The 20,728-nt window shown below is 32.4% G+C and overlaps 1 protein-coding gene across 1 annotated transcript in view; it reads right to left on the bottom strand.

The window, feature by feature from the left end:
• Positions 1 to 9: 9 nt before the first annotated feature.
• The window catches only part of LOC111001727 (fatty acid synthase-like), a 30,768-nt gene continuing 10,049 nt past the window's right edge, over positions 10 to 20,728 (bottom strand). Inside the window, exons 17-40 of the mRNA XM_045631100.1 lie at positions 20,070 to 20,189; positions 19,698 to 19,807; positions 18,794 to 18,984; positions 18,025 to 18,188; positions 17,054 to 17,293; positions 16,202 to 16,319; positions 15,728 to 15,973; positions 14,616 to 15,044; positions 14,049 to 14,198; positions 13,247 to 13,362; positions 12,247 to 12,397; positions 11,579 to 11,750; positions 11,117 to 11,229; positions 10,357 to 10,521; positions 6,519 to 6,691; positions 5,998 to 6,144; positions 4,973 to 5,167; positions 4,247 to 4,355; positions 3,574 to 3,718; positions 3,190 to 3,340; positions 2,041 to 2,188; positions 1,326 to 1,499; positions 994 to 1,096; positions 10 to 669 (exon numbers count right to left, since the gene is read on the bottom strand). Of these exons, the coding sequence (XP_045487056.1) occupies positions 77 to 669; positions 994 to 1,096; positions 1,326 to 1,499; positions 2,041 to 2,188; positions 3,190 to 3,340; positions 3,574 to 3,718; positions 4,247 to 4,355; positions 4,973 to 5,167; positions 5,998 to 6,144; positions 6,519 to 6,691; positions 10,357 to 10,521; positions 11,117 to 11,229; positions 11,579 to 11,750; positions 12,247 to 12,397; positions 13,247 to 13,362; positions 14,049 to 14,198; positions 14,616 to 15,044; positions 15,728 to 15,973; positions 16,202 to 16,319; positions 17,054 to 17,293; positions 18,025 to 18,188; positions 18,794 to 18,984; positions 19,698 to 19,807; positions 20,070 to 20,189 (4,423 nt within the window). The 3' untranslated portion in view covers positions 10 to 76. The remainder of the gene's footprint in view (positions 670 to 993; positions 1,097 to 1,325; positions 1,500 to 2,040; positions 2,189 to 3,189; positions 3,341 to 3,573; positions 3,719 to 4,246; positions 4,356 to 4,972; positions 5,168 to 5,997; positions 6,145 to 6,518; positions 6,692 to 10,356; positions 10,522 to 11,116; positions 11,230 to 11,578; positions 11,751 to 12,246; positions 12,398 to 13,246; positions 13,363 to 14,048; positions 14,199 to 14,615; positions 15,045 to 15,727; positions 15,974 to 16,201; positions 16,320 to 17,053; positions 17,294 to 18,024; positions 18,189 to 18,793; positions 18,985 to 19,697; positions 19,808 to 20,069; positions 20,190 to 20,728) is intronic.

The following is a 20,728-nucleotide window of genomic DNA, read 5'->3' as shown; positions in this document are numbered from 1 at the left end:
AAGAAAGGGTATAGAAAATAAAATGTTTAATGAATAAAATACACACACATCAAAATAAATAAGCAAATGAAAACTCTTAAGAATCAACATTCTCGACAGCAGCCGTCATAAACGTATCTGCATTGAGCAAGTAGGTCTCACATAGGTTGCGTTTATCAAATGCTTCTATCAGATCCTCTTCCAGGTGCCTATTAATAATTGCAGCACAGCGTAAGTCCTGAGCTGCATAGCACAATGGAGCCTTCAATTGATACTCAATTATAGGTTGTTGCGAATATTGTTGCATTGAATCATTCTTTATCTCTTCATTAAAGTTAGCTCTCATTAATATAAGCAGAGAGCGTAATTTCTGAGGTTTTGCGGCATATTTCTTCACCTGCATGATCCTGGAGTACGCAGCTTCTATCAATTCCTTTGTATATTGTGTGGAATAACTAACTCTACCAATAAGATCCCGTACACAGTACGTTACTCTTTCTTCCCAGGTCGTTGCTTTATTTAATTTCTCGTCTAAGGAGTTTGTGTTTTCGCCAGACATAAGTTTGACCATATGTTTGCCTACGGATTCTTGTAACAATACTTCATCGTTTATTTCCGTTAGTTTCGATTTGAACTGCGCTACGATTTCGTTCGGTGTCCCGCCCAAGCAATATACTACACCAGTAAGCCCTGAGAATAACAAAATTTAAGTTTCATTTATGTAGTGATATTTGTGCTTGCGCTGAGATACTAATGAATGTGAATGAGCAAATAGATCTAGTTACAGTGTTGGTAATTAATTATTAATATATGTTAACAAAATTTATTACAAGTATCTTTTTCGCATTGTCAAAGTTTCTTGATAAATCATGACTGATTGTTAAAAGAGATAAATTAAGAAGGAAGGAAAGTCCATTGGTGCACAGCCGGGGATCGAACCTACGAGGGGTTATAGTCGCACGCTGCTGTCACTAAGCCAACGCCGCTATTTTTAAGGTTTAGTAATTTTCTTACCATTATCTTCCAAAATGGCAGCCATTTCTAAGGCAATAATAACACCGGTTTCGTATCCCATCAAGTAGAAATGTTTCTTTAGTTCTGTCCGACTCAAAAGACACTGAAAATGAAATATAAGGTTGTCATACAGCTGGCCTATATATATTAGCCGTTAACTCTGTATATGTGAATATGTACAAATTCCAAACGAAAACTATTTTTTTTTAAATATTTTTTTCCTAATTGTAAGATTAAGTGATCACCGTTTTTATTATAAAACTATTAAATAATGGAAATTTTATAATTTATGCTTAAATTAGATGACTTTTTTGTTACTGTATAGAACCTACCTTAGCAAATCGCTTCGCAATATCCTGTAAAGACTCGTCTCTTCCCAAACCAGGTTGTAAGACAAGAGCTGGCAGCTTCAGCCTCTCACATAGTTCCGTAAATCTCTGATGATGACCTTCCACGCCTGGTACTATGCAGAGGAAGGCCTGATCCGGGTCGAACTCGTCATCTCGCTAAACAAACAATGCAAGTTCTAAGGAATTCCAAAAATCAAATATAATGTCATGCTCAAGTGAATTACTATTAGTATTTATTTATTTGAAAGTTCTAAAACATAATATTTGTTTTATGTGTATATGCATAAAATATATACTCGTCAATTATATTAGAACATAAGCAAGCTATCAAGGAAAAAGTTAAACAAGCTACCACAAGATAAAAAATGAAAACAATAATAACTAAAAAAGTAATAACTAAAACTTAAAGAAAACGGGGGTGGGTACTTATACACTCGGCTTTTGCCGACGTAAAAATCTCTCGGTACTCTTTTCAAATAGCAAATCATCAAACAACACTTATTTTAAAACAAATGTAGCAAATTAATTAGAAATTAAATAGGATGCTGGTATTATTGTGGGTGGCAAGACAGAAGGATCATCCGCTTAATAATTAAATTTAATTAACTTTAAATAAATAAATTTATTTTATTTGTATAATAACATCTAGGAGAAACATTAAACAGTTATTTGAGGTTAATAAAAAAATTAAACGTACCATACTGGAACTGCTAGTGAGAGTTGGTAAGAAAGTCATCTCAGTTGTAGCCAACAACTCGTCAGAATCCACGTAAGAGAAGAAAGAAGAAAGACCCGGCTCGTCTGTATATTGTAATTCCAATAGTTTTTCTTCCGTCTCTTGTATCCTTTAAACATATTTAAAACTATAAAAGCCGTATGTACTGTGTAAAAGTTCTTACTTATGATTAACATAATGTAATATAAAATATCACAAGACTGAAAACATTTTATTTTATTAAATATTTCTCCACATTGTCGTATTGGCATAGGCTGTAAAGAGTGTATTTCTGAAATAAATAAATAAATTTCAAATTATTTGTGACTATTGCCTACTGAAATGTTATAGTTATGTTGCATGAGTGCGTAGCAGGCCCTTAAAGGAGGAGTATGCTATGTTTTAACAGTCGGAGGTCGTATCTCCCTGGGAAGACTCGGAAGACGATTCCACAGTTGGCTAGTTGGCAAAAGAACTTGTGTGTGTGACATAAATGTCTTGTGAAGCAGGCCATGAAAAACTTCCAGCCATCAAGGAGATGCAAAGGAAATTTTTAAATAAAAACATTTAAATTAAACATTCATAATTCCAATAACCCGCCAAAACGCTTCTCTAAGCAATATATATATGCCATATAAGCATTCTAAAAGTGTAATTCGGATAATGATAACGTCATAAGTTCACAATATATCATTTTTTTTTATGTTAGGAAATTTTTGTACGTTTATATGCTTTTGTTATTCAAAAACTAACGATAAAAACATCGTCTCTCATCACTTGAGAGCGAGAGATAGAGACTGTGATGCGAGATGTCATAAATAAATAGGTCTGTTTAACAATAAAGGCATTGTAAGGTGCCTATCTGATACCTAATCCGCAATATTTTGATATTGTTAACCAATAAATTTGAATAAAATTTAAAATTAGAACTTTTATGTTTACACCATAATTATCATTTCTTTTAGAATAGATACTTTATAACGTATATATCTACAGAGATATATCAATATTAATGATTTGGTGAATATAAAATAAATTTATATAATCTAACTGAACCGTCACAATTTAAAAAACACTCATAATTAAAAATAATAAAATTAATTGCATTACAATATAAATAATATTTTATACCTTTCTATGGTGAGATTGGGTATTTCTTCTTCAAGGAACCACATATTATAGTGGTCCCGTAGACAAAATTGTACTGCTTTAGTCTTTGATTCGTGCATTCCCAAGTCTAAAAGAGTAAAATCGCTGTCTGTGTTCTCTGGTAGATTTATATCTGAAAAAGTATCATAATAATATAAACTCAGTTAAGCTAAATAAAATGGCACATAATATTTATTGGTTTCGTTGGAAATTTGTCATGGCAACATTTACTTAAACGAATTATAAATCTTGATAAATTTTGTTTCATGTTTACATTTTTTTTATCAAGGCGTTATAATTACAATATTGAGTCGCCATGGAATCGGCCTTATATACCATGTGTACGTTATATGTTTAAGTACAAACCTGCCCACTTCGCGATGTCCTCCAACAAATTCACTTTTGTGGGAACGCGATGCGCCATAACGACAGCTTCTTGTGATAACAGAGATTTTTCAATTATATCTATTGCACTTCTCATTGACATTTTGCAATTATTTTCTACGTCCCTCTGTAATTTTTATTAAGCCTTTATTCCATTCCCAACAATATAAAAAATAGATTTTTATTACAATATATATTAAATACATAAGTTCGGTACTGGTTGGGTCTTATTAAAGGAAGGTAAACCCATCCTGGGAACAAGCCTCCTACAATATGTTAAATAAAAAGCATATCTAGGGTAGAACTATCAAAATTTGATAATCATCTAATGATTCCGATTTGCAGGTCATCGGTACCAAGCCTTTTATGCAAAACGTTGATAAATTGAAGAAATAGGTAGTAATGTTTGATCAACCGGGTTACGAATGCCATTTACATAAGTTTTTTAACACCTGCAACGACTACATAGTCGGGGAATTATCAATAAAATATTTATTAAAAAAGGTAATTATTGTTAGGTCCTTTTGATAAAAAAATTGTACTAAAGTTATTGTACGTGAATACGTGCGCGATATTATATCTTAAATGCCGTCTAAATAAAAAGTTATAACATATATATATACCACTATGTTTATTATAGTATGAAAAAAATTACCATTTTCAAACATGGAAGTCTGATAAGTGCCGTGGCGAGTCTGTTCTTCTTCCTTAACAGTGATACATGCTCACCAATACCACTGTTTTCATTTATAATAGCGAAATATCTGTGAAATTATTTAAATTTTAATGTATAGATCATTAAATTTAAAATTACAGCTAAAATGTGGCTTTTGCTTTTTTGATATTTTTAACGTAATAATCCTTTAAATATAACATGTGTTGTTATTTATGTCCATGCAAAAAACAGCTATGCACCAATGGACTTTCTTTCTGTATGCGCATTTAACATTCGCTGGAATCACGATATTTTTTTTGTTCACCTTTTTGCGGCTTGCCTTAACCCAAAAATTCAATGTCGTGTGTCAGGCATAGGAGACTGATCACCTACTTGCCAATTATATTGACAAATGATCGTGATATAAAATATATAATATATAAAATAAAGCGGTAGAAGTGTCGCTGAATTTTTATTTTTATGCAAAAAGGGTGTTGACATGTAATAGCTCCTTAACGTATGGATCGATTATGATGCGATTTTTTTGTTTAACACCTGACGTGATCGAGAAGGTTGTTAGCTACAATTAATAAACATCCGACAGCTGTCAAACTCACTTTTGTTAGTTGCGGCAAAAAAACTGTGTCTTAAATTTTAAATTGCTCAGATGATGGAGCTCTTTGATTGTGGAATTAAAATACTTAACTAATATGTAATTCTACGTACCTTATTTGGTTCAATTCCCTGGTTTTCAAATCTAGCTCTTTCAAAAACTCATCGACTTTATCAAATATCGTGTCTTTTGTTATAATTATATACACTCCTTCTATGTTAAGATCCTTCAGTAGCGCAGTAATATTATTTTTGTTCCATTCATTTTGATTAATTACATCAATATTAACACCAATTTTACTCCAATACCTGTAAAGTTGTCTAGAGTTTACGAAGAACATAGTAAATAATTATTTCACCACTTTACTAAAGTACTCTTACTCTTTTAGACACTATAAATACAGTTTGACGGATAGAGACGAAATAGTTCTTTTGCGATAAAGTTCGGCGAAGATTCTCTTCTTCAAGTCCAAAGGTCAATTTGGGTAGCTGCGTGATTTTTTAGGAAGGGAGAAAGATACGTCTTTATCGACTTAGGGTCCTTCAAGAAAAGAGCTCTCACTCACTCGTGAGCCCTCTAGCATCGAGAGTGTCCATGGGCGGCACTTAACATCAGGTGAGCCTGCCGTTTGCCCCCTGTTCTATAAAAAAAATTAACTCTTTGTACTTGTTAACATCCGATAGCGTTACTGATGACGTTTTTGTATATTCGTTACGCTGATGTTGGAACCGACAGTGAAAGTTGGCTTGAAAGAAACAGACATGAGATATTTATCTGAGATTACATTTACTTATTCAAAAACAATACGGGACCATAAATCACCGGAAAATTCTTAATTTAAATAATTTAGGGCCTGTTTCACAATGGATGGATAAAGTACCAAATAGCTATGCAAGACATAAATTATTCGAAAGATAAAAGTTCCGAATCAGATACTTCGCATTTTATGACAATAAGTCGTGAAACGCAAAAATACTATTTATCCTACCACTAAATATGTAGCTTATTTGGAACTTATCCGGACATTGTGAAACAGACCCTTAATATTTCTTCATAGTCAAGACCATTCCAATTTGTGACTTTAAAGTTATAAATTGTGCTTGCAAGTTAAATATAAAAATAAATGTTAGACCCTTACGTTTTCTTATATAACACGATATCGGACGGCGATGTTACAAGTCTTACTTTCCGGACTCCTCGCTCAACTAGTCGGTCGATCAGTTGAGTTGCCAGAATATCGTCATCTGATATAACTAAATGAGCCATTTCCTGTGATACCTGAAGGCTGCAATTATTATTGAAATTAAAATTTTCTTGAGAAGCTTTTCCTTTAACAACATTGAAGTTTGACTATTTAATAACACTACATATTTAATAATCACTACATTGAAAAAGTGCTTGAATAGTAATAATTAAACTTTTTAACGGCTGATCAGATTTAGATAAAATTTTTGTGTTCAAGATACAAGAATAGTTCAAATTTTCTATTAGATGATTTTTTGCTATAAAAAAAACCATCTAAAGAAAATAAATATTGTATGTGTCAAGCAGATATAGGTAAACTAAACAAACATGAAGAGATAGTAAAAACCAAAGCAATGTATATCAAAAATATAAATTCCTTAAATCTTGTCAAATGATGTCTAAGGAAGTCGTTACCTTGCCCGTTCAATAGGTATATTCTGTTGCAAATCTATGAGCACTCGACCCCGATGTTTGCTGTCGTCAATAAGACGGAAGGCTCTAGATACGTCTTTTGGTGAGTACACTATCCTTGTTAAGGGACGGACGTAGCCCAGAGCTATACCTTCGCTTACGAGTGCTTGGAGACGCTGTGAATATATTTTAAAGATTAGTAAAATTATTGATTGTGTAGGCTTTCTTTATGTGAGGGTTTGAAATTTCATTAACAAAGCCTTAGCCAATTGCCTATTGTCAAATAAGTGTAAAAACATCTCGACCTATCCGTAGAACAGAGTTCCATCTGCAGGATTGATAGTTTTCAGTAGAGGCTAGAGAAGTTGTTGACTTGTGTAATTCTTAAACAGTGAGACTTGAGATTTTGATTTTTTGGTATGATATGACAACACCCCAGCCTAGTTAAATGCTATGTAGTGTATATTTCTTATCCTCTTATTTCACGTGATAGTGAGTTTTATATAAACATAGGACGTTTTATGGCGGAAGAGCGGGTGCCCGTAGTGAACATTGTACGTTTTTTTACGGAGATGTATGAATTAAGTGACGTTCTATATTAACATGGGTATTTTTTTGTTGGAATTACCCATCCCTTATGAGTCCTATGTAAATAAACATGTTAAATTTTTTAAACATAATGTTCGCCATATGATCCCATGTAACTAAATAAAAATTAAGAATATTATTAAAAATAGTTTATTAGTTATAAAATCTTAAAATAGATATGTTAACTATTAGAAGGCACCACTTTGAACATAGTCTAAAACTACAGATAGGTACATAGAATAGGAACATTACAGGAGACGCGTATGGAGAAATTTAAACTTCGCATTAGTTATATAATCAACAATATTATGTTCAAACAAACATACTTCAGTTTCAACAACAATAAAATTTTACAATAAATAAAAATAAATAAATAAATATAGCTAAGACTATTTTTTTTGGCGCAAAAGCTAAAACTTAAATGGCATTTCGTATCACAGGCACTGTCCCCTTCATTTTGAGTGTGTCCTTTCTGTAAGAAGCAGTGTATTATGCATTTACTGAACTTTTCTGCTGCGTAAACGTACATTGAAAATACAAAGCGGTTACGATTTTGGCCAGCATTGTCAATTGTCTGACCAATAGCGAAACTCTTTGACCCACGGTCAACATTAGCCTGAATAAAATCTACGAGACAACTCCTGATCTCATTTGAGCCACGTTTTGCCACAGATTCATCCCAAATATAGCAAACGGCCTTCCCATGCCAAAAACTGTGAAGTTAAATGAAGAAAACTTTCTGTTATAGTAAAATAAGTTTATATTGCCATGAGGACACTGCAATACATTTTAAAAATCAAACACAGCAGCAACCATGTTTCCATTTGACTCCTCAGCGTCGTTCTTATCTTGGCCTTTTAAGTTCCTTTCGATCTTCTTATTAGTCTGGTGCTGTTGAAAAGTTTTCTTTTCTTGGTCTGTTGGATTATTTTTCAATCGAAAAACGTGACATTCGTCGCACTAATCCCTTTTGGAAATATGAAAAGCTAGATTGAAGTTTAAGTTGACAATGTCACGATATTGGCGTTTCTTTGTAGCCTTAGAGATGTATTTCTCGGGTTCGAACCATTCAAGATACAATTTGAACATTTTGGCGATACTTGTCTCCTTGTAGGTAGAGCTTTTGGCTATTCTTGCGTATTCGATACGATGGATGATGGACTGGGACATTTGTCCCAGTTGCTTAATTAAAAAAGTTGCTGAATCGCTTGCATGTCACCATGTTCGGGCAAATGCCTACAATGCAAATGCGACCATGGTCACAAACACTTTGTTTCATTGCGTGATCTATAACAATCTTTTGATTATCGTGGCGACTCCGTCTTTCCTCTTCTAAAATAGCCCTTTCATCGTATTTCTTCCATGCATTTTTTTATCTCATATTTATCTCGGCAAGAGTATTAATAAGCAATGTTTGGCATACTTCGATTTCTCGCAGTAAGATTCGCTAGAACCTGTGATCAGCGCCAGATAATAGTTAAAAGTATGCTTTCTATTACTAGGAGTGTCTTGACTCACTGACTTTCCTTTTATCGTGACTTATTTCTTACCTAAGTTCTTAAGGCATTTGCGTTTAAGGTCTGTCCATTCTTTTGGGCACCTCTTACGTTTTCTAGTCGTTTTAGGATTCACGGTGGGATAGCTTACGTGCGAAGAAGGTGAATTCGTGGTGCTAAAAGACGACGAAGAAATTACAGATAATAAGTCTGTCTATCGCAAATCGAATGAATATAAGTAGGAGATGGCATAGAAGTTGGCAGTTATCGAAACTAGAAGGCTCTTGCAAAGAAAATGTGCTAGGTTGATTTCTGTAAGCATCTTTGGCAGACGGATCAGACACATTGGGTATGAAGCTATCACAAGTAATATCTTCGGTCAGGTAATATCTTCATGCAGAACTTCTTCCCATATATCAGCTAGTTCTTGACTGATTTTTTTTTTCACCAAAGGCAAAGGTGAGCTCTGTTGTCTAATGTCGTTGTCATCAGCGTTCAGAGCTGTAGTATAAAAAATACTGTATAGTATTATTATAGCTATTTATAAAACATTATAAATAAATTAAGTTAACAGACCGTAAATAAAAAATCGTTATAATATTATTATTTAACGATTTTTTTAAATGAACAACGTCCTAACTGATGACATTATCCCAGTAACAACGTCCTATCTTAATATCAAACCAAGAAATCATATTACAGATTACGCAGAAAAACGTCTTAAATTCATATGATACGCTTAAAATACCAAAAATGTTCATATAAAATCGTCCTTATCTTTCATAAGACTTCTACTTTTTACTATTTATTATTATAGAAAAAATGAATACTCTGTGACTTAGCATTATGTCAATTGCTTTTTCGCATGATTTTCGCACTACAAATGCTTTTCTATACCTCTCCGGCAAGAAACGTCCTATATTAAAATCAATCACCCACAATGCTTTACTGAGTCAAAAATGCAATATTAAAGCAATACAGATATGATGTTTGTTAATATAAGAATTTATTAGTGTGTATCGCGAAATAATACAGCTGAAATCGTCAATATACCAGTAATTACACTTTTTTTCGAAAATTTGAAAATGGTGCACTAAGTTCCGGCCTTTCTGCATCAGTTTTTTGTAGAATATCTAATTTTTTTTTTGAACGTGACATCTTTAAAAATATGTGTTTACAGGCAAAGCAGTTAATTTATTTTGTACATCAAAACAAAAAAAAATCTGAGCGCATAACACAAATACACCCTCTCTCCACCGAACAACGGCCGGAGTGACAAGCGGACGGGGCGTCTGCGCGGCCGTCGCTTACCGCGTGCCGTCGCTTGATCACGTCGTGCGTTTTTATACGGAATTAATGTCAGATAGTACGTTATTCGATTCTATATCTCCGAAACTAAACAAGATACGAAAATTTTAAAAACGCACGTCTGTAGAGTTCGTATTCCTTATCTCGTTTAGCCATTAAACTCATTTTTGCTCAATGATCACATCGGACTCTGTTCTACGGATAGGTCGATCTATAATCTGTGCACTTATTTGAGGGAGTTTCGAAAAAAAGGCTTCAGAAATTAACGAATAATTAAATAATACTTACCTCTTACGATGTTACGCAAATACCACAAAAAAATGTTAATTTATTTAGAAAAATAATTGTTTTTATCGTTATTTAGTAAATCTCTGGATAAATGGATAAATGTCTTTAGACGTTTTTTCACGTTCGAATTTTAAATATTACGTTAGAAAAGAAAATTTTACCTTGAACTCTTCAATAGTTCCGAATTCAAACATTGATGAAAAATCGACAAGTTTGTACGATCTATCTTTGGTAAGACTGTGCATTCCAAAGTTGTAATCTTCGTGATTATGTATTAAAGATGTGTCTATTATAATTCCGGAACTACCGCAACTGCTTATGCTTATCTAAAAGGTAGGGCATATTTTCATTTAAATTATTTAAAAATCGTACGATAATTATAACAATTACAATTGAAAGAGAAACCTGAAAATCAGTTTTTATTTATACTCATTAATTTATTATGATTATTGAAAGTTTTAATATACATCTATATGAAATACTATAAGTGTCTGAGACAATTTAGTATAATATTATAAGTGATATTGTAAGGAAGAATAAATTTATATTTGTTGAATAATATATTTGTAGAAAATAAATTATAGCCGACTGAAAACGTAAAAATACTGAAACTAATAAATGTCAATATAATAGAGTTTGAGTATATTATAGACATAATAATGTCCATATATTACATATATATATGGACATTATTTAACCTTAACTATTATTATTTATCACTATTTATTGCTATTTTAAAGAGTTTAAATGTAACTGGAATCCAATTTTTCCAATAAAGTTTCCCTTTAAAACAACGACAAATTTCAAACACATTCAGTCAACGTTTTACACCTACAAGAGCAAATTTATAATGTCATAGAGTATAGACCCATTAGGAGTCTATACTCTATAATTTTGTTAATACATCACGCGTATACTTACGTTTTTAAGTTCACCCTTCACACAGCTTAGGACAATGTCACATCCTTTTTCTTTTGTTTTTGTAAGAATCATATCGCCGAATGTGCTGTCTCTTGAGTAGCCAATATTTTCCTCTGAAAATGTTATTGAGTCAAGTATTTTTCTAGTATTTCTAACTAGCTGTATTAGTAGGTATTGGTTAACATCGTAGGTGAACTTACGTTGTTTTAAATTGAAAAGCAACATAGTGAATACATCAATAGACGCTATTTATTCAGAGCTTGATGAAGTAGTGGGTGTAATATATAAAGTAGAAGGGAAGTAAAAAGCGTTGTTAAGACTCGGGTATAAAAAATTACTAGTAAAACCTAAACCTACTTTTTTGTATTTTTTGCTGACCGCAATTGTAGTGTATTTGAAATAGACAGTTTGTATTGACTTATACTGTAGACAATTCATATTACTATTTACAGTAATTGGTACCTTTGAGTGTCGGGAATAGCTTCAGCAGGAATTCCTTCTTTCGTCTATTGCTGACTGTGGAGAATATTTCGCATTTGTATGCAAGACAAATGGAAATAGCTGCTTGACCCAACGATCCGGTACCACCGTGTATGAGCACCGTTTTGCCAGGGAAGAACCTGTTCTTCATGGCCTGATGACAAAAATGTTACTGTAAGACCATTGAATGTACCCTGGGATGGAGAGAGAGACCCAGAGAGACTGGATTTGTCTGTTTTCTTTTTTATGATTTGATGATTTTGTTTTATTAACAGAAAAGAAAACACCCCAGTGGTTTTTCGCCCGCAGAATTTCCTCTAAACATTACCTACTAGGAAGGAAGGAACAAATAACTATAGAATTTATATTTAATTGAGAATAATGGAAAAGACATCTACTTCAAAATCTATAATGGGGATATATCCTAAATGTTCTATTAAATAAGTATTATAATCATATTAAACAGCTAACATAAAATAATATAATAAAAAACAAATATAATAACTAAAATATATTATAAAAATATAGTTCCCAAGATACTGGCAGCATTCCTCCTTCGAATAGCTAGACTAACTCTTTGTCTAGCTGCCAGCTCTTTGATCTTTTGAGATGTAAACAAATAACTTGTAATAGCTGCTAATATGACTCACCAAACAGTAAAATGCTTGACAGTAAGCAAGAGGTACAGTAGCGGCATCTTCTAGAGTCCAATGCTCGGGAACCGGCCATAGAAGATTTGGATTAGCACTCACTCGGCTACTGATGGATCCTCCAGGTATGAGACCCATAACTTTACTGCCGCTGATAAGGAAAGAAATGCTTTGTTAACATCACAAATGTTAAACAATCAAATACGCGGTACTGAGATCAGTTTCTTCTGAATCAAACAAGAATTGTTTACCAAGAAAACTCAGAGGAACAAGATTAATATTAAACACTCACTCGCTCACACATTTACACACACTTACTCATGCACTCAGGCGTGATGATAACGGTTGAAAAAAGAAAAATAAAATAGGGTTAATAATGTAATAATTTTAAGTAATTAAGAATTAAGTTTTATTATGGAAGGACTGGGAACCCTGACACAGGTATTTTTTACTTAAAAGGGTTTTCAAATCTTACACCTGGGAATGAAAATGTACCTACTTAAAATGAATAAACACTTTAATTATTTATTATTATTATATATATACACACTAAGTTCATCACAAAACAGTTGAAAATAATGAAAGATAAAGGAGGTAAATGGGAGGTCTTACTGCTATAATCTGTTTGTTGCTTCAGCTTATTTAAATAGTATAAGGTGGGATACATAACGCGAAAAAGAAGGAGAGACTGGGGTTGTGCGTGCCAATATACTCAGTAAAGCATAGGGTATCTGGCACACCCTGATTATTATTGCATGTGAGACGGATTTATAAAGTTACACTGGCTGAATTTGCAAGAATTGCATTATTTATAAATAGGTATAAAAAGGTTTAGATTTTATATTTTTTTGTTTTGTTTATATTTGATGATACGTTTTCTATTGCGTTACTTTAAATTCAACCATGGGTTTTTAAGACAGATAGTGCTGAAACTATTTTGAATGTGTGTAAAAAGACTGGTTTAAGTTAATTAATTCGTGTAAATTGTAATTCAGTTTACCTGGGCGTAGTACCACTGAAGTCCATTCCAAAGTATGTTTTTGTATTGTTTTTCGCAAATTTCACAACACCCGATGCTCTCTTCACGTCAAGTTCATTAACGCCAGCGTAATGTACCTAAAATTACAAATTTATAAGTCCACTCGATCATAACTTACTTGAACTTAACAACACAACTAAATATAAAAAAAATATAAAAACACTTTTAGCACTCAGGATTTTTATTTTTTTATTTTTCTCTTACAAGGGTTGCCTGGATCGTTTATTAGCGATAAGGCCGCCCGTTGCATCCCTTATAATTTTTATGTATTGTGTTATTTGTGTTTTTTTCTTGCAACGAAGTGTTGTTTGTGATACCAAGGGCCAGAACTAGTCTGCTGCAAAGATAGTCTACATAAATATACATAAATACATCAGAATAGTAAACAAAGACGACATCTTTATATAGTAGCAGAGTAAGTTCACAGTAGCGTTATTGTGTATATTATATATTTAATATTATATCATTTATTTTATTTCATTGTTTAGTACATTACCGTTTTGGCTTAGCGCTGTAAGGATAGTGTTTTTATGTAATGTAAGGCGCACAGGTATTTTCGATTGTTGTTATTTAATCTTTTTAGTTATTATTATTATTCTTTGATGCTAAATTAAATTTGTTATAAATTTGTAATGTCATATTTTCTTGTACTCTTTTAGGCATACACATTGTTTTAGAACGTATTAATAAAAATTGCATAGCATACAAATTATATTGGAGTAAAAATGTTTGTACATGATTTAACAAGGTTGACAGAACATACCTTCACGTTAACACCAGGTTCTTGCACATTCGTAGCAGCAACCCAATGTAGAGAGCTAATATCTCCAATACTTGCACTTTGTAGCATTGCATTCCGACGGTGATCAACTGATGTCTTCATTGGTACATAGTATTTACCGCCCCATGTGCCCTAAAAATATTTATGAATTAAAACATTTTATACAGGTGTTATTGAATTTACACATAAAACGACACTAGAATTGAATAAATACGTAGTTAGTACAGTGTTTTGCGTTAACGGAACGATTTTTTTTCGTAACGTAAACGTATTTAATTATGAATTTCTTGTACTTTACCCTTTAGGTGTTTCTTATTTTTATTGTTCCATATTAGGGTTGCCTGGAAGAAATCGCTTGTTACCGATAAGGCCGCCCGTTGCCTAATAAATTATGTTACCTACTTACTTTTTTTGTTTATACATATATAATTCTATATTTTATGCCAATTAAGTATAAAGAAATAAATAAAATATTATAAAATACAATTCATTTTATTTGTATAATAACCTCTCATGTTACTACTACTACTTCTATGAAGATTAACTTACGTGGTCCAATACGTTGATAGCCAAATCAGTCTTCGGCAAATCTTCAACAAACTGTTGCTCATCTATACTATGATTAACCATAATCAGATTCACTTTGCGACCTTCCTTCCTCCACTCCTTTACAAAGTTCTCCAAATTTGGTATTGGGGGATATGACGAAAATATCAGTAATTTTTGGTGCGCAGGTAAAAACTTTAGAGTTGATATTAAATGGGTCAAATTTGAATCCGAACGGACGGTTAGAGCGCTTGTACCAACGATTGTGTTATCTGGTTTCCATCTTATTAGTTGTAACACTATGTTTTCTTCGATGTTGTGGTTGCATAGGACAGTATACAAGGTTGACGGCCGTGTTCTACTTTCTGCCCTATACTCTTTGTTCACTATTAAGGTGTTGGAAGGTAGATATTTGTCGAAAGCTTTGGTTAGCTGCAAAAGTATTAAATTATTTTTTATACATTTACACTTGAATCAACACAGAATACTAAAAAAACAGTTACACAAACATAATCCTTATATTTATATAACCAATAATTATATTATAATATTATAATATTATAATATTATAACACTCACTCACCCACGCGTACATACCCTCACCCACTATTACACACACTCACATCCATACAACTTTATTCATATTTTATACATGTTCTAACTAGTTTTAATTAAAAATTTGTTTGCCTACCCATAAATGTATGTACTTTTTGTTACCACTTAATATGACTTTGCTGTAGAATGGAAGCCTGATTATCCATATCACAGGTTCTTACCTAGTTTGGAAACCAGGCTCCCAATATCTTCTCAACTGTATCTTATTTATTGTTATAAATGTTATATGGGATATAATATTATTATAATTATTAAAATTACACAAAACTTTCAGTTAAATATAACTGTAGGAGTTACTTTTATTTAGATGAACATTAGAGAAAGTTTTGATTCTTAAAAATTATGAATATTACTAATTAAGTACTCCTCCCTCATAGGCCGGCAACGCACCCAGTAAAAATGGGTGTCTATGGGCTGCATTTACTGCCCTTTTTGGGCGTCTCGCTGGCTCGTTTGCCCCCAAATTTTGTATGGAACTCTATAGCATAGATTCCACATACCTTATCATTATAGGATAGATTGGTGACGAAGACAACATTCAGTTTTCCTAAACCTTTTTTGTAAAGAACATCTTGGTGTATCTTCTCATATTTCATATTGATTTCGGGAAAATCAAGAATCATTCTATCAAGAGTGTTATATTTTGAAATTCCATCGTAATTTTCTATAATTTCCACTGCATCAATTCGGTCGCTATCCACATTCTCCGCAATTATTTGTAAATATACGTATAAAGCGGTTAATTGCTGAAATAAGTTTTACATTAATTAAAATTCTAGACAAACATAAAATATTATTTTATTCATGTGCAATTATACAGATTTATCTTGCTTTAAAATTATTCAAAGTCCTAATTTTAAAGTGTGTTATGTTTGAAAAGTATGGGTTTTTTTTTCGTCTTCGCATCTTTTAAACAGTTGCCTCGATCACATATATTCTACTAGACTAGAGAAAAATATTAATTAATAACTCACATTTGACTGTCCAGGCATAAAGTTCGGAACAAACTGCAAGCTTTTCATAATAACTGCCTCATTGTTACTGATAGGGAGGTCGCGGAACGTCAAACTTTCTATAACTACTCCACCACATCTAAAATCAATGTACAAAATAATGATTAGTTATTCGCAGGACAAATAATTTTAATTTCAAGACTCATCGAGGAGTAAAATATTATAATTAATATTAATTTGCTGAAGTAGGTAATAATTGTTTTAATAATATGAAGATGTAGTGATAAATTATCATATATATTCTTATCTATCCTAGTATTGTCTTTTATTGACATAACTTTTACAGATTTAAAGAAAACACTTTTTTTCTATTCTACCTTTTAAGACATTTAAATTTGCATGCCATTATGTGTGACAGATGAAAACTTAACATTATACCACCACAACATTTATGTAGCATTTTCTCGCAACTAGCATATTAACGAGGATAAAATTCCGAATATCGGAACTGACACTGTTCTTTCAGAATATCTAATCCCTCTTAGAAGGAGGATTATATATATCATCAGCTGAACCGTTTAATGCTCACAATAGCATAGGTAAAAGTGTAAAACGTACATTGTCGCACGGCGTGAAACCTACGACATCAGAAGAGTCGTAAGCTAAAGCCTAGGCCAACTATCCTGCCAATACATAAAGAAATCTACATCGTCCGTTGTATTATGGTCAATTTAAGTATTTAGGTTATTAAGTATATACTTACCGCGCTGGCGCAGGCACCACTTTTGCAGATCGATATTTTAACGAGCTAATAAAAAAACTTTAAAAAAGCTTTCTTTCCAGTTCTTCTCAATAAAAATGAAATTGCCTTACCGTGTACAATCATGAATATCAATGACATCGGCTCTGAGTATTTTATTTTCACTCATTTTGTGCTCATCGATTTCAATTGTTAATTTTCTTATAGAGTCAGGTAATGATACAGTGTTGTGAGGACGACGTACATTGTTCAATTGTATCAACGCATCGATAAAAGCAACCCAATTGTCTTTCCAGGAAATATCCGCTTGAGTCATGGATGTGTTCACTGATAGAAGACTACGGAAGTCACCACTGAAATTTAAAAAATACGTTAATCACTTATAGGTTAATTTAAATAGGAAGAATTTATTTTGCTGAATATTTTGCGGATTAAGTACGTCGATCAGTCTAAGACATATAAACATATCAAGTTGTTAATGAGTACCATTTAATCTGTGTATTCGTGAAGAATTCGTATGAGATGCCTGAATTGAGGTTGGTCTTTACAGACGGAATTTAACATAAATGATGGGTGGAATAAAAGGTATTATTTTCCACCCTAGTGCGAATTTCCTTAGATCCTAGAGTTTCTAATAGGTAGTCCTTTCGTAGGCCAGTACCTACCCAACTATAGTTACTAAGAAAGAAAAACATATGTATTTGTATATCTACATATATTCACACTGTATACGTGCTAATAATAATATAAATACGTAAAAACTGCTATCACTGCACAAGACGTTATGCGATAGAATTGCCAACTAAAGTTCTAATACGTAACAAATAAACGAATACATCAACCAATTGTGTGTATTTTTCTCGATCTTTCTTTCTCATTCTCTCTCAATGGGTCTGAATCGCTCTCTCCCTTCTTCAACAAAAACGCTGCACATCTTCGTGACGTTGCGTGAAAAAATTACCCTCATACGTCTAAAGCGTAGTTGTTTTTTTAATACTTTTACTCATTTGCACCACTATTAGAAATCATCATCATTCGAATCACGGTCAAGATGGTATGCTTTTAATATTAGATAATATATTACCTGTATTGATAATCGCGGCTATGCAGCAATTTGTAAATATCATTACTTTTAAGGGTATTTTCTTCAGATTTGTCAACAGGTGTTTTTAGCAATCTGTGACTCTCGACGCCTTTCTCAATAATTTCTGCGTATCCAGATGCCATTAACATACTATTACTGGAAACCTGAAATGGAAAATTAATGAAATGAAATTAAAACTTTACATAGCAAATTAATTAGATTTTTTTAAAATTCTTATATAAAAAAAATTCAATTCTAATTCATTTGCTATATTTGTTTTAAAATAAGTATTATTTAAATATTTGCTTGCCGGCTTTTTCTCTCAGCCCACACCCTCTGTCTTCTTTGCCGATGAGTAGGGATCGAATTTTAATGACGTGGAATAAGTGATACCTTGATGACCTTATGTTCCAAAATAAACGTATTATATGTTTTTATTTTTTTACCGGAGTTTGTCGTTAAACTGGCAACATTCTTTATTTATTTATTAAAAAGAACAAATTTATGTGACGGAGCAACATGACTTCAGAAAAATATTATTAGGGACAAGAAAGCTTTAAAAAAAGTACAATTATTTATAGAGATTACTTATTAAGGCGTTGAAATAGTTTCTCTATAAAATTGGAGACTAAAATGACACCTTAAATTGTCAAAATGATTAGCTTATCATTCTTAAATCTCCTGAAAATAAAGTTTTTTTTTATAGAACAGGGGGCAAACGGGCAGGATAAAGATATAATATAAGTTGCCAATAAAGTACTATAAATACCTCAAATTTCCCACTGCCCCGTTGAATGGCGACATTGAGAGTCAACTGCCTTCCATCATGCAACACAGGCTGGGCATAGAATTGGATAGACTTAAACTGGATAGATGTGTGCTTCTTCTTTAGCCCAAAGAACATAGCAAGAGTGTCCCACACAGCAACCAAGGCAGCAGAGAATGGAAGCAAGTTTTGCCCTGAAAATTTCGTATATTGAGTACAGCTAGTATCGAAAATCTTACATGAAAGGTTTTCAAACAAATATTAAATCTTTGTTTCTTAACGTATTTTATTTTGTGTTTAAAATTAGGGCATATTGTAAGGTGTTACAGTATTTGATACCCAGATAAAAGGTGGAATTTGAATATAACTGTTTGGAAAGGACCAAGGGGAAGAAAAATAGGGTGCCCCAAGAAAAGGTGGATAGAAGAAATAAAAGCGGTAACAGGAAGCAAATGGAGAAACAAAGCCATGGATAGAGTCAGTTGGAAAAAGCTGGAGAAGGCCTTTATGTTTATATTAAATACCCGCGAAGGGGTTCCGGTCGGCGGTACTGAATTTAGCTATGATATAGGATATACAACATGATAAATAATATAATGTTTAAAATGTAAAAAAATATAAACTGTATTTTATCTTTTTGTCATGATTGGAAATTAAACGGGCATTATTATTATTATGTAATATATAGATTAATTCACAAAAACTTATTAATAACGTTTTTTAAAACATTTTGACATTATTATGAACAATGTGACGATAAAATTAACTTTGTTTTAATTGTTTCTGTATTAAAATTATTAAGTACTTTTAAATTTTGTAATATTAGTTTAGTGTTTTTTTAATTTTTGTGTTTCCAACGTATTTATGTATATCCTAATTTTCGTCGTAATTCCAGAACTTAAGGTACCTCTGATAACGTGTCCTTGTAAGTAATTATGTTCCTCGTCATGGATAGATAAGACAAACTTGCAAGCCGTAGCCGCTTTCCTATGAGCAGATACATACAGTGGCAGATTCCTGAAATAAATAAATGCTTAGTAGGGTTAAAGAGAATATAACACCCATACCAAAAGAGAATATAATATATTTAACATCGCGAAATTAAATTAAAAAAAAATAAACATTAAACTTCACACACACACATTAACACAAATTGATAAACCAGATCTTTAATATTTTTTGTTTGTAATTGTATTGTTAACTATATTTTATTTGAAGGAATTCACTGCAATACAACATACGAAAACGAATTTATTGTTTTAACATTATAAATTCTTACCACTTCTCTGTATGAGCCCATTCAATCAAGTGCCCCAACATAGGTGTTCCTGTCGAAACTGGAAACTCAACCTTGGGGTAGAGAGCTTGGACCTTTGGATAGTATCCTTGCATGTACAGTCTGAAAATATTTTTTCACTTAAATTCAGTTATATTTATGTATGTCATATACATTTTGTCCTATTCTGCCCATAAAATACTTTTTATATGCACGCATTTATAATTGCTCGATTTAAAAACAGCGGCGCTATTAAATATCTGCATGTATCTATAATATTTGTTTTTTTCTAACAGGCTATTAGTAGAATCAGCTTTCTGTGCCTAATACACGCTGTCGATCTTTGGGTCCGAGGCATACCGGTTTTCTCAAAATGATTTCATTCGCTGAACCGTTTAATGCGCAAATAATAGCATAGGTAAAACCTACATTGGTGATAGGCATGAAACTTACAACATCAAGAGTCGTAACTTAAAGCCTCTAGACCAACAATCTTGTTTAATATAGAAAGTTTCATTTCATTTCTTGGTAGATAAAAGCATAAGACTGAGAGTGATGGAAGATGTTAAGTACTTTCGCCGCCTATGTACTATTATTGTATACATAATCTAAAATAGAACATAAGTTGGTGTCGTGGAAACATAAACTAAACACAGTTTTTC

The sequence above is a fragment of the Pieris rapae genome, chromosome 14 (genome assembly GCF_905147795.1).
Source record: "Pieris rapae chromosome 14, ilPieRapa1.1, whole genome shotgun sequence".
Taxonomy (NCBI): domain Eukaryota; kingdom Metazoa; phylum Arthropoda; class Insecta; order Lepidoptera; family Pieridae; genus Pieris; species Pieris rapae.
The sequence above is the reverse complement of the archived record's forward strand: the minus strand, read 5'-3'. Positions and strand labels throughout refer to the sequence as shown.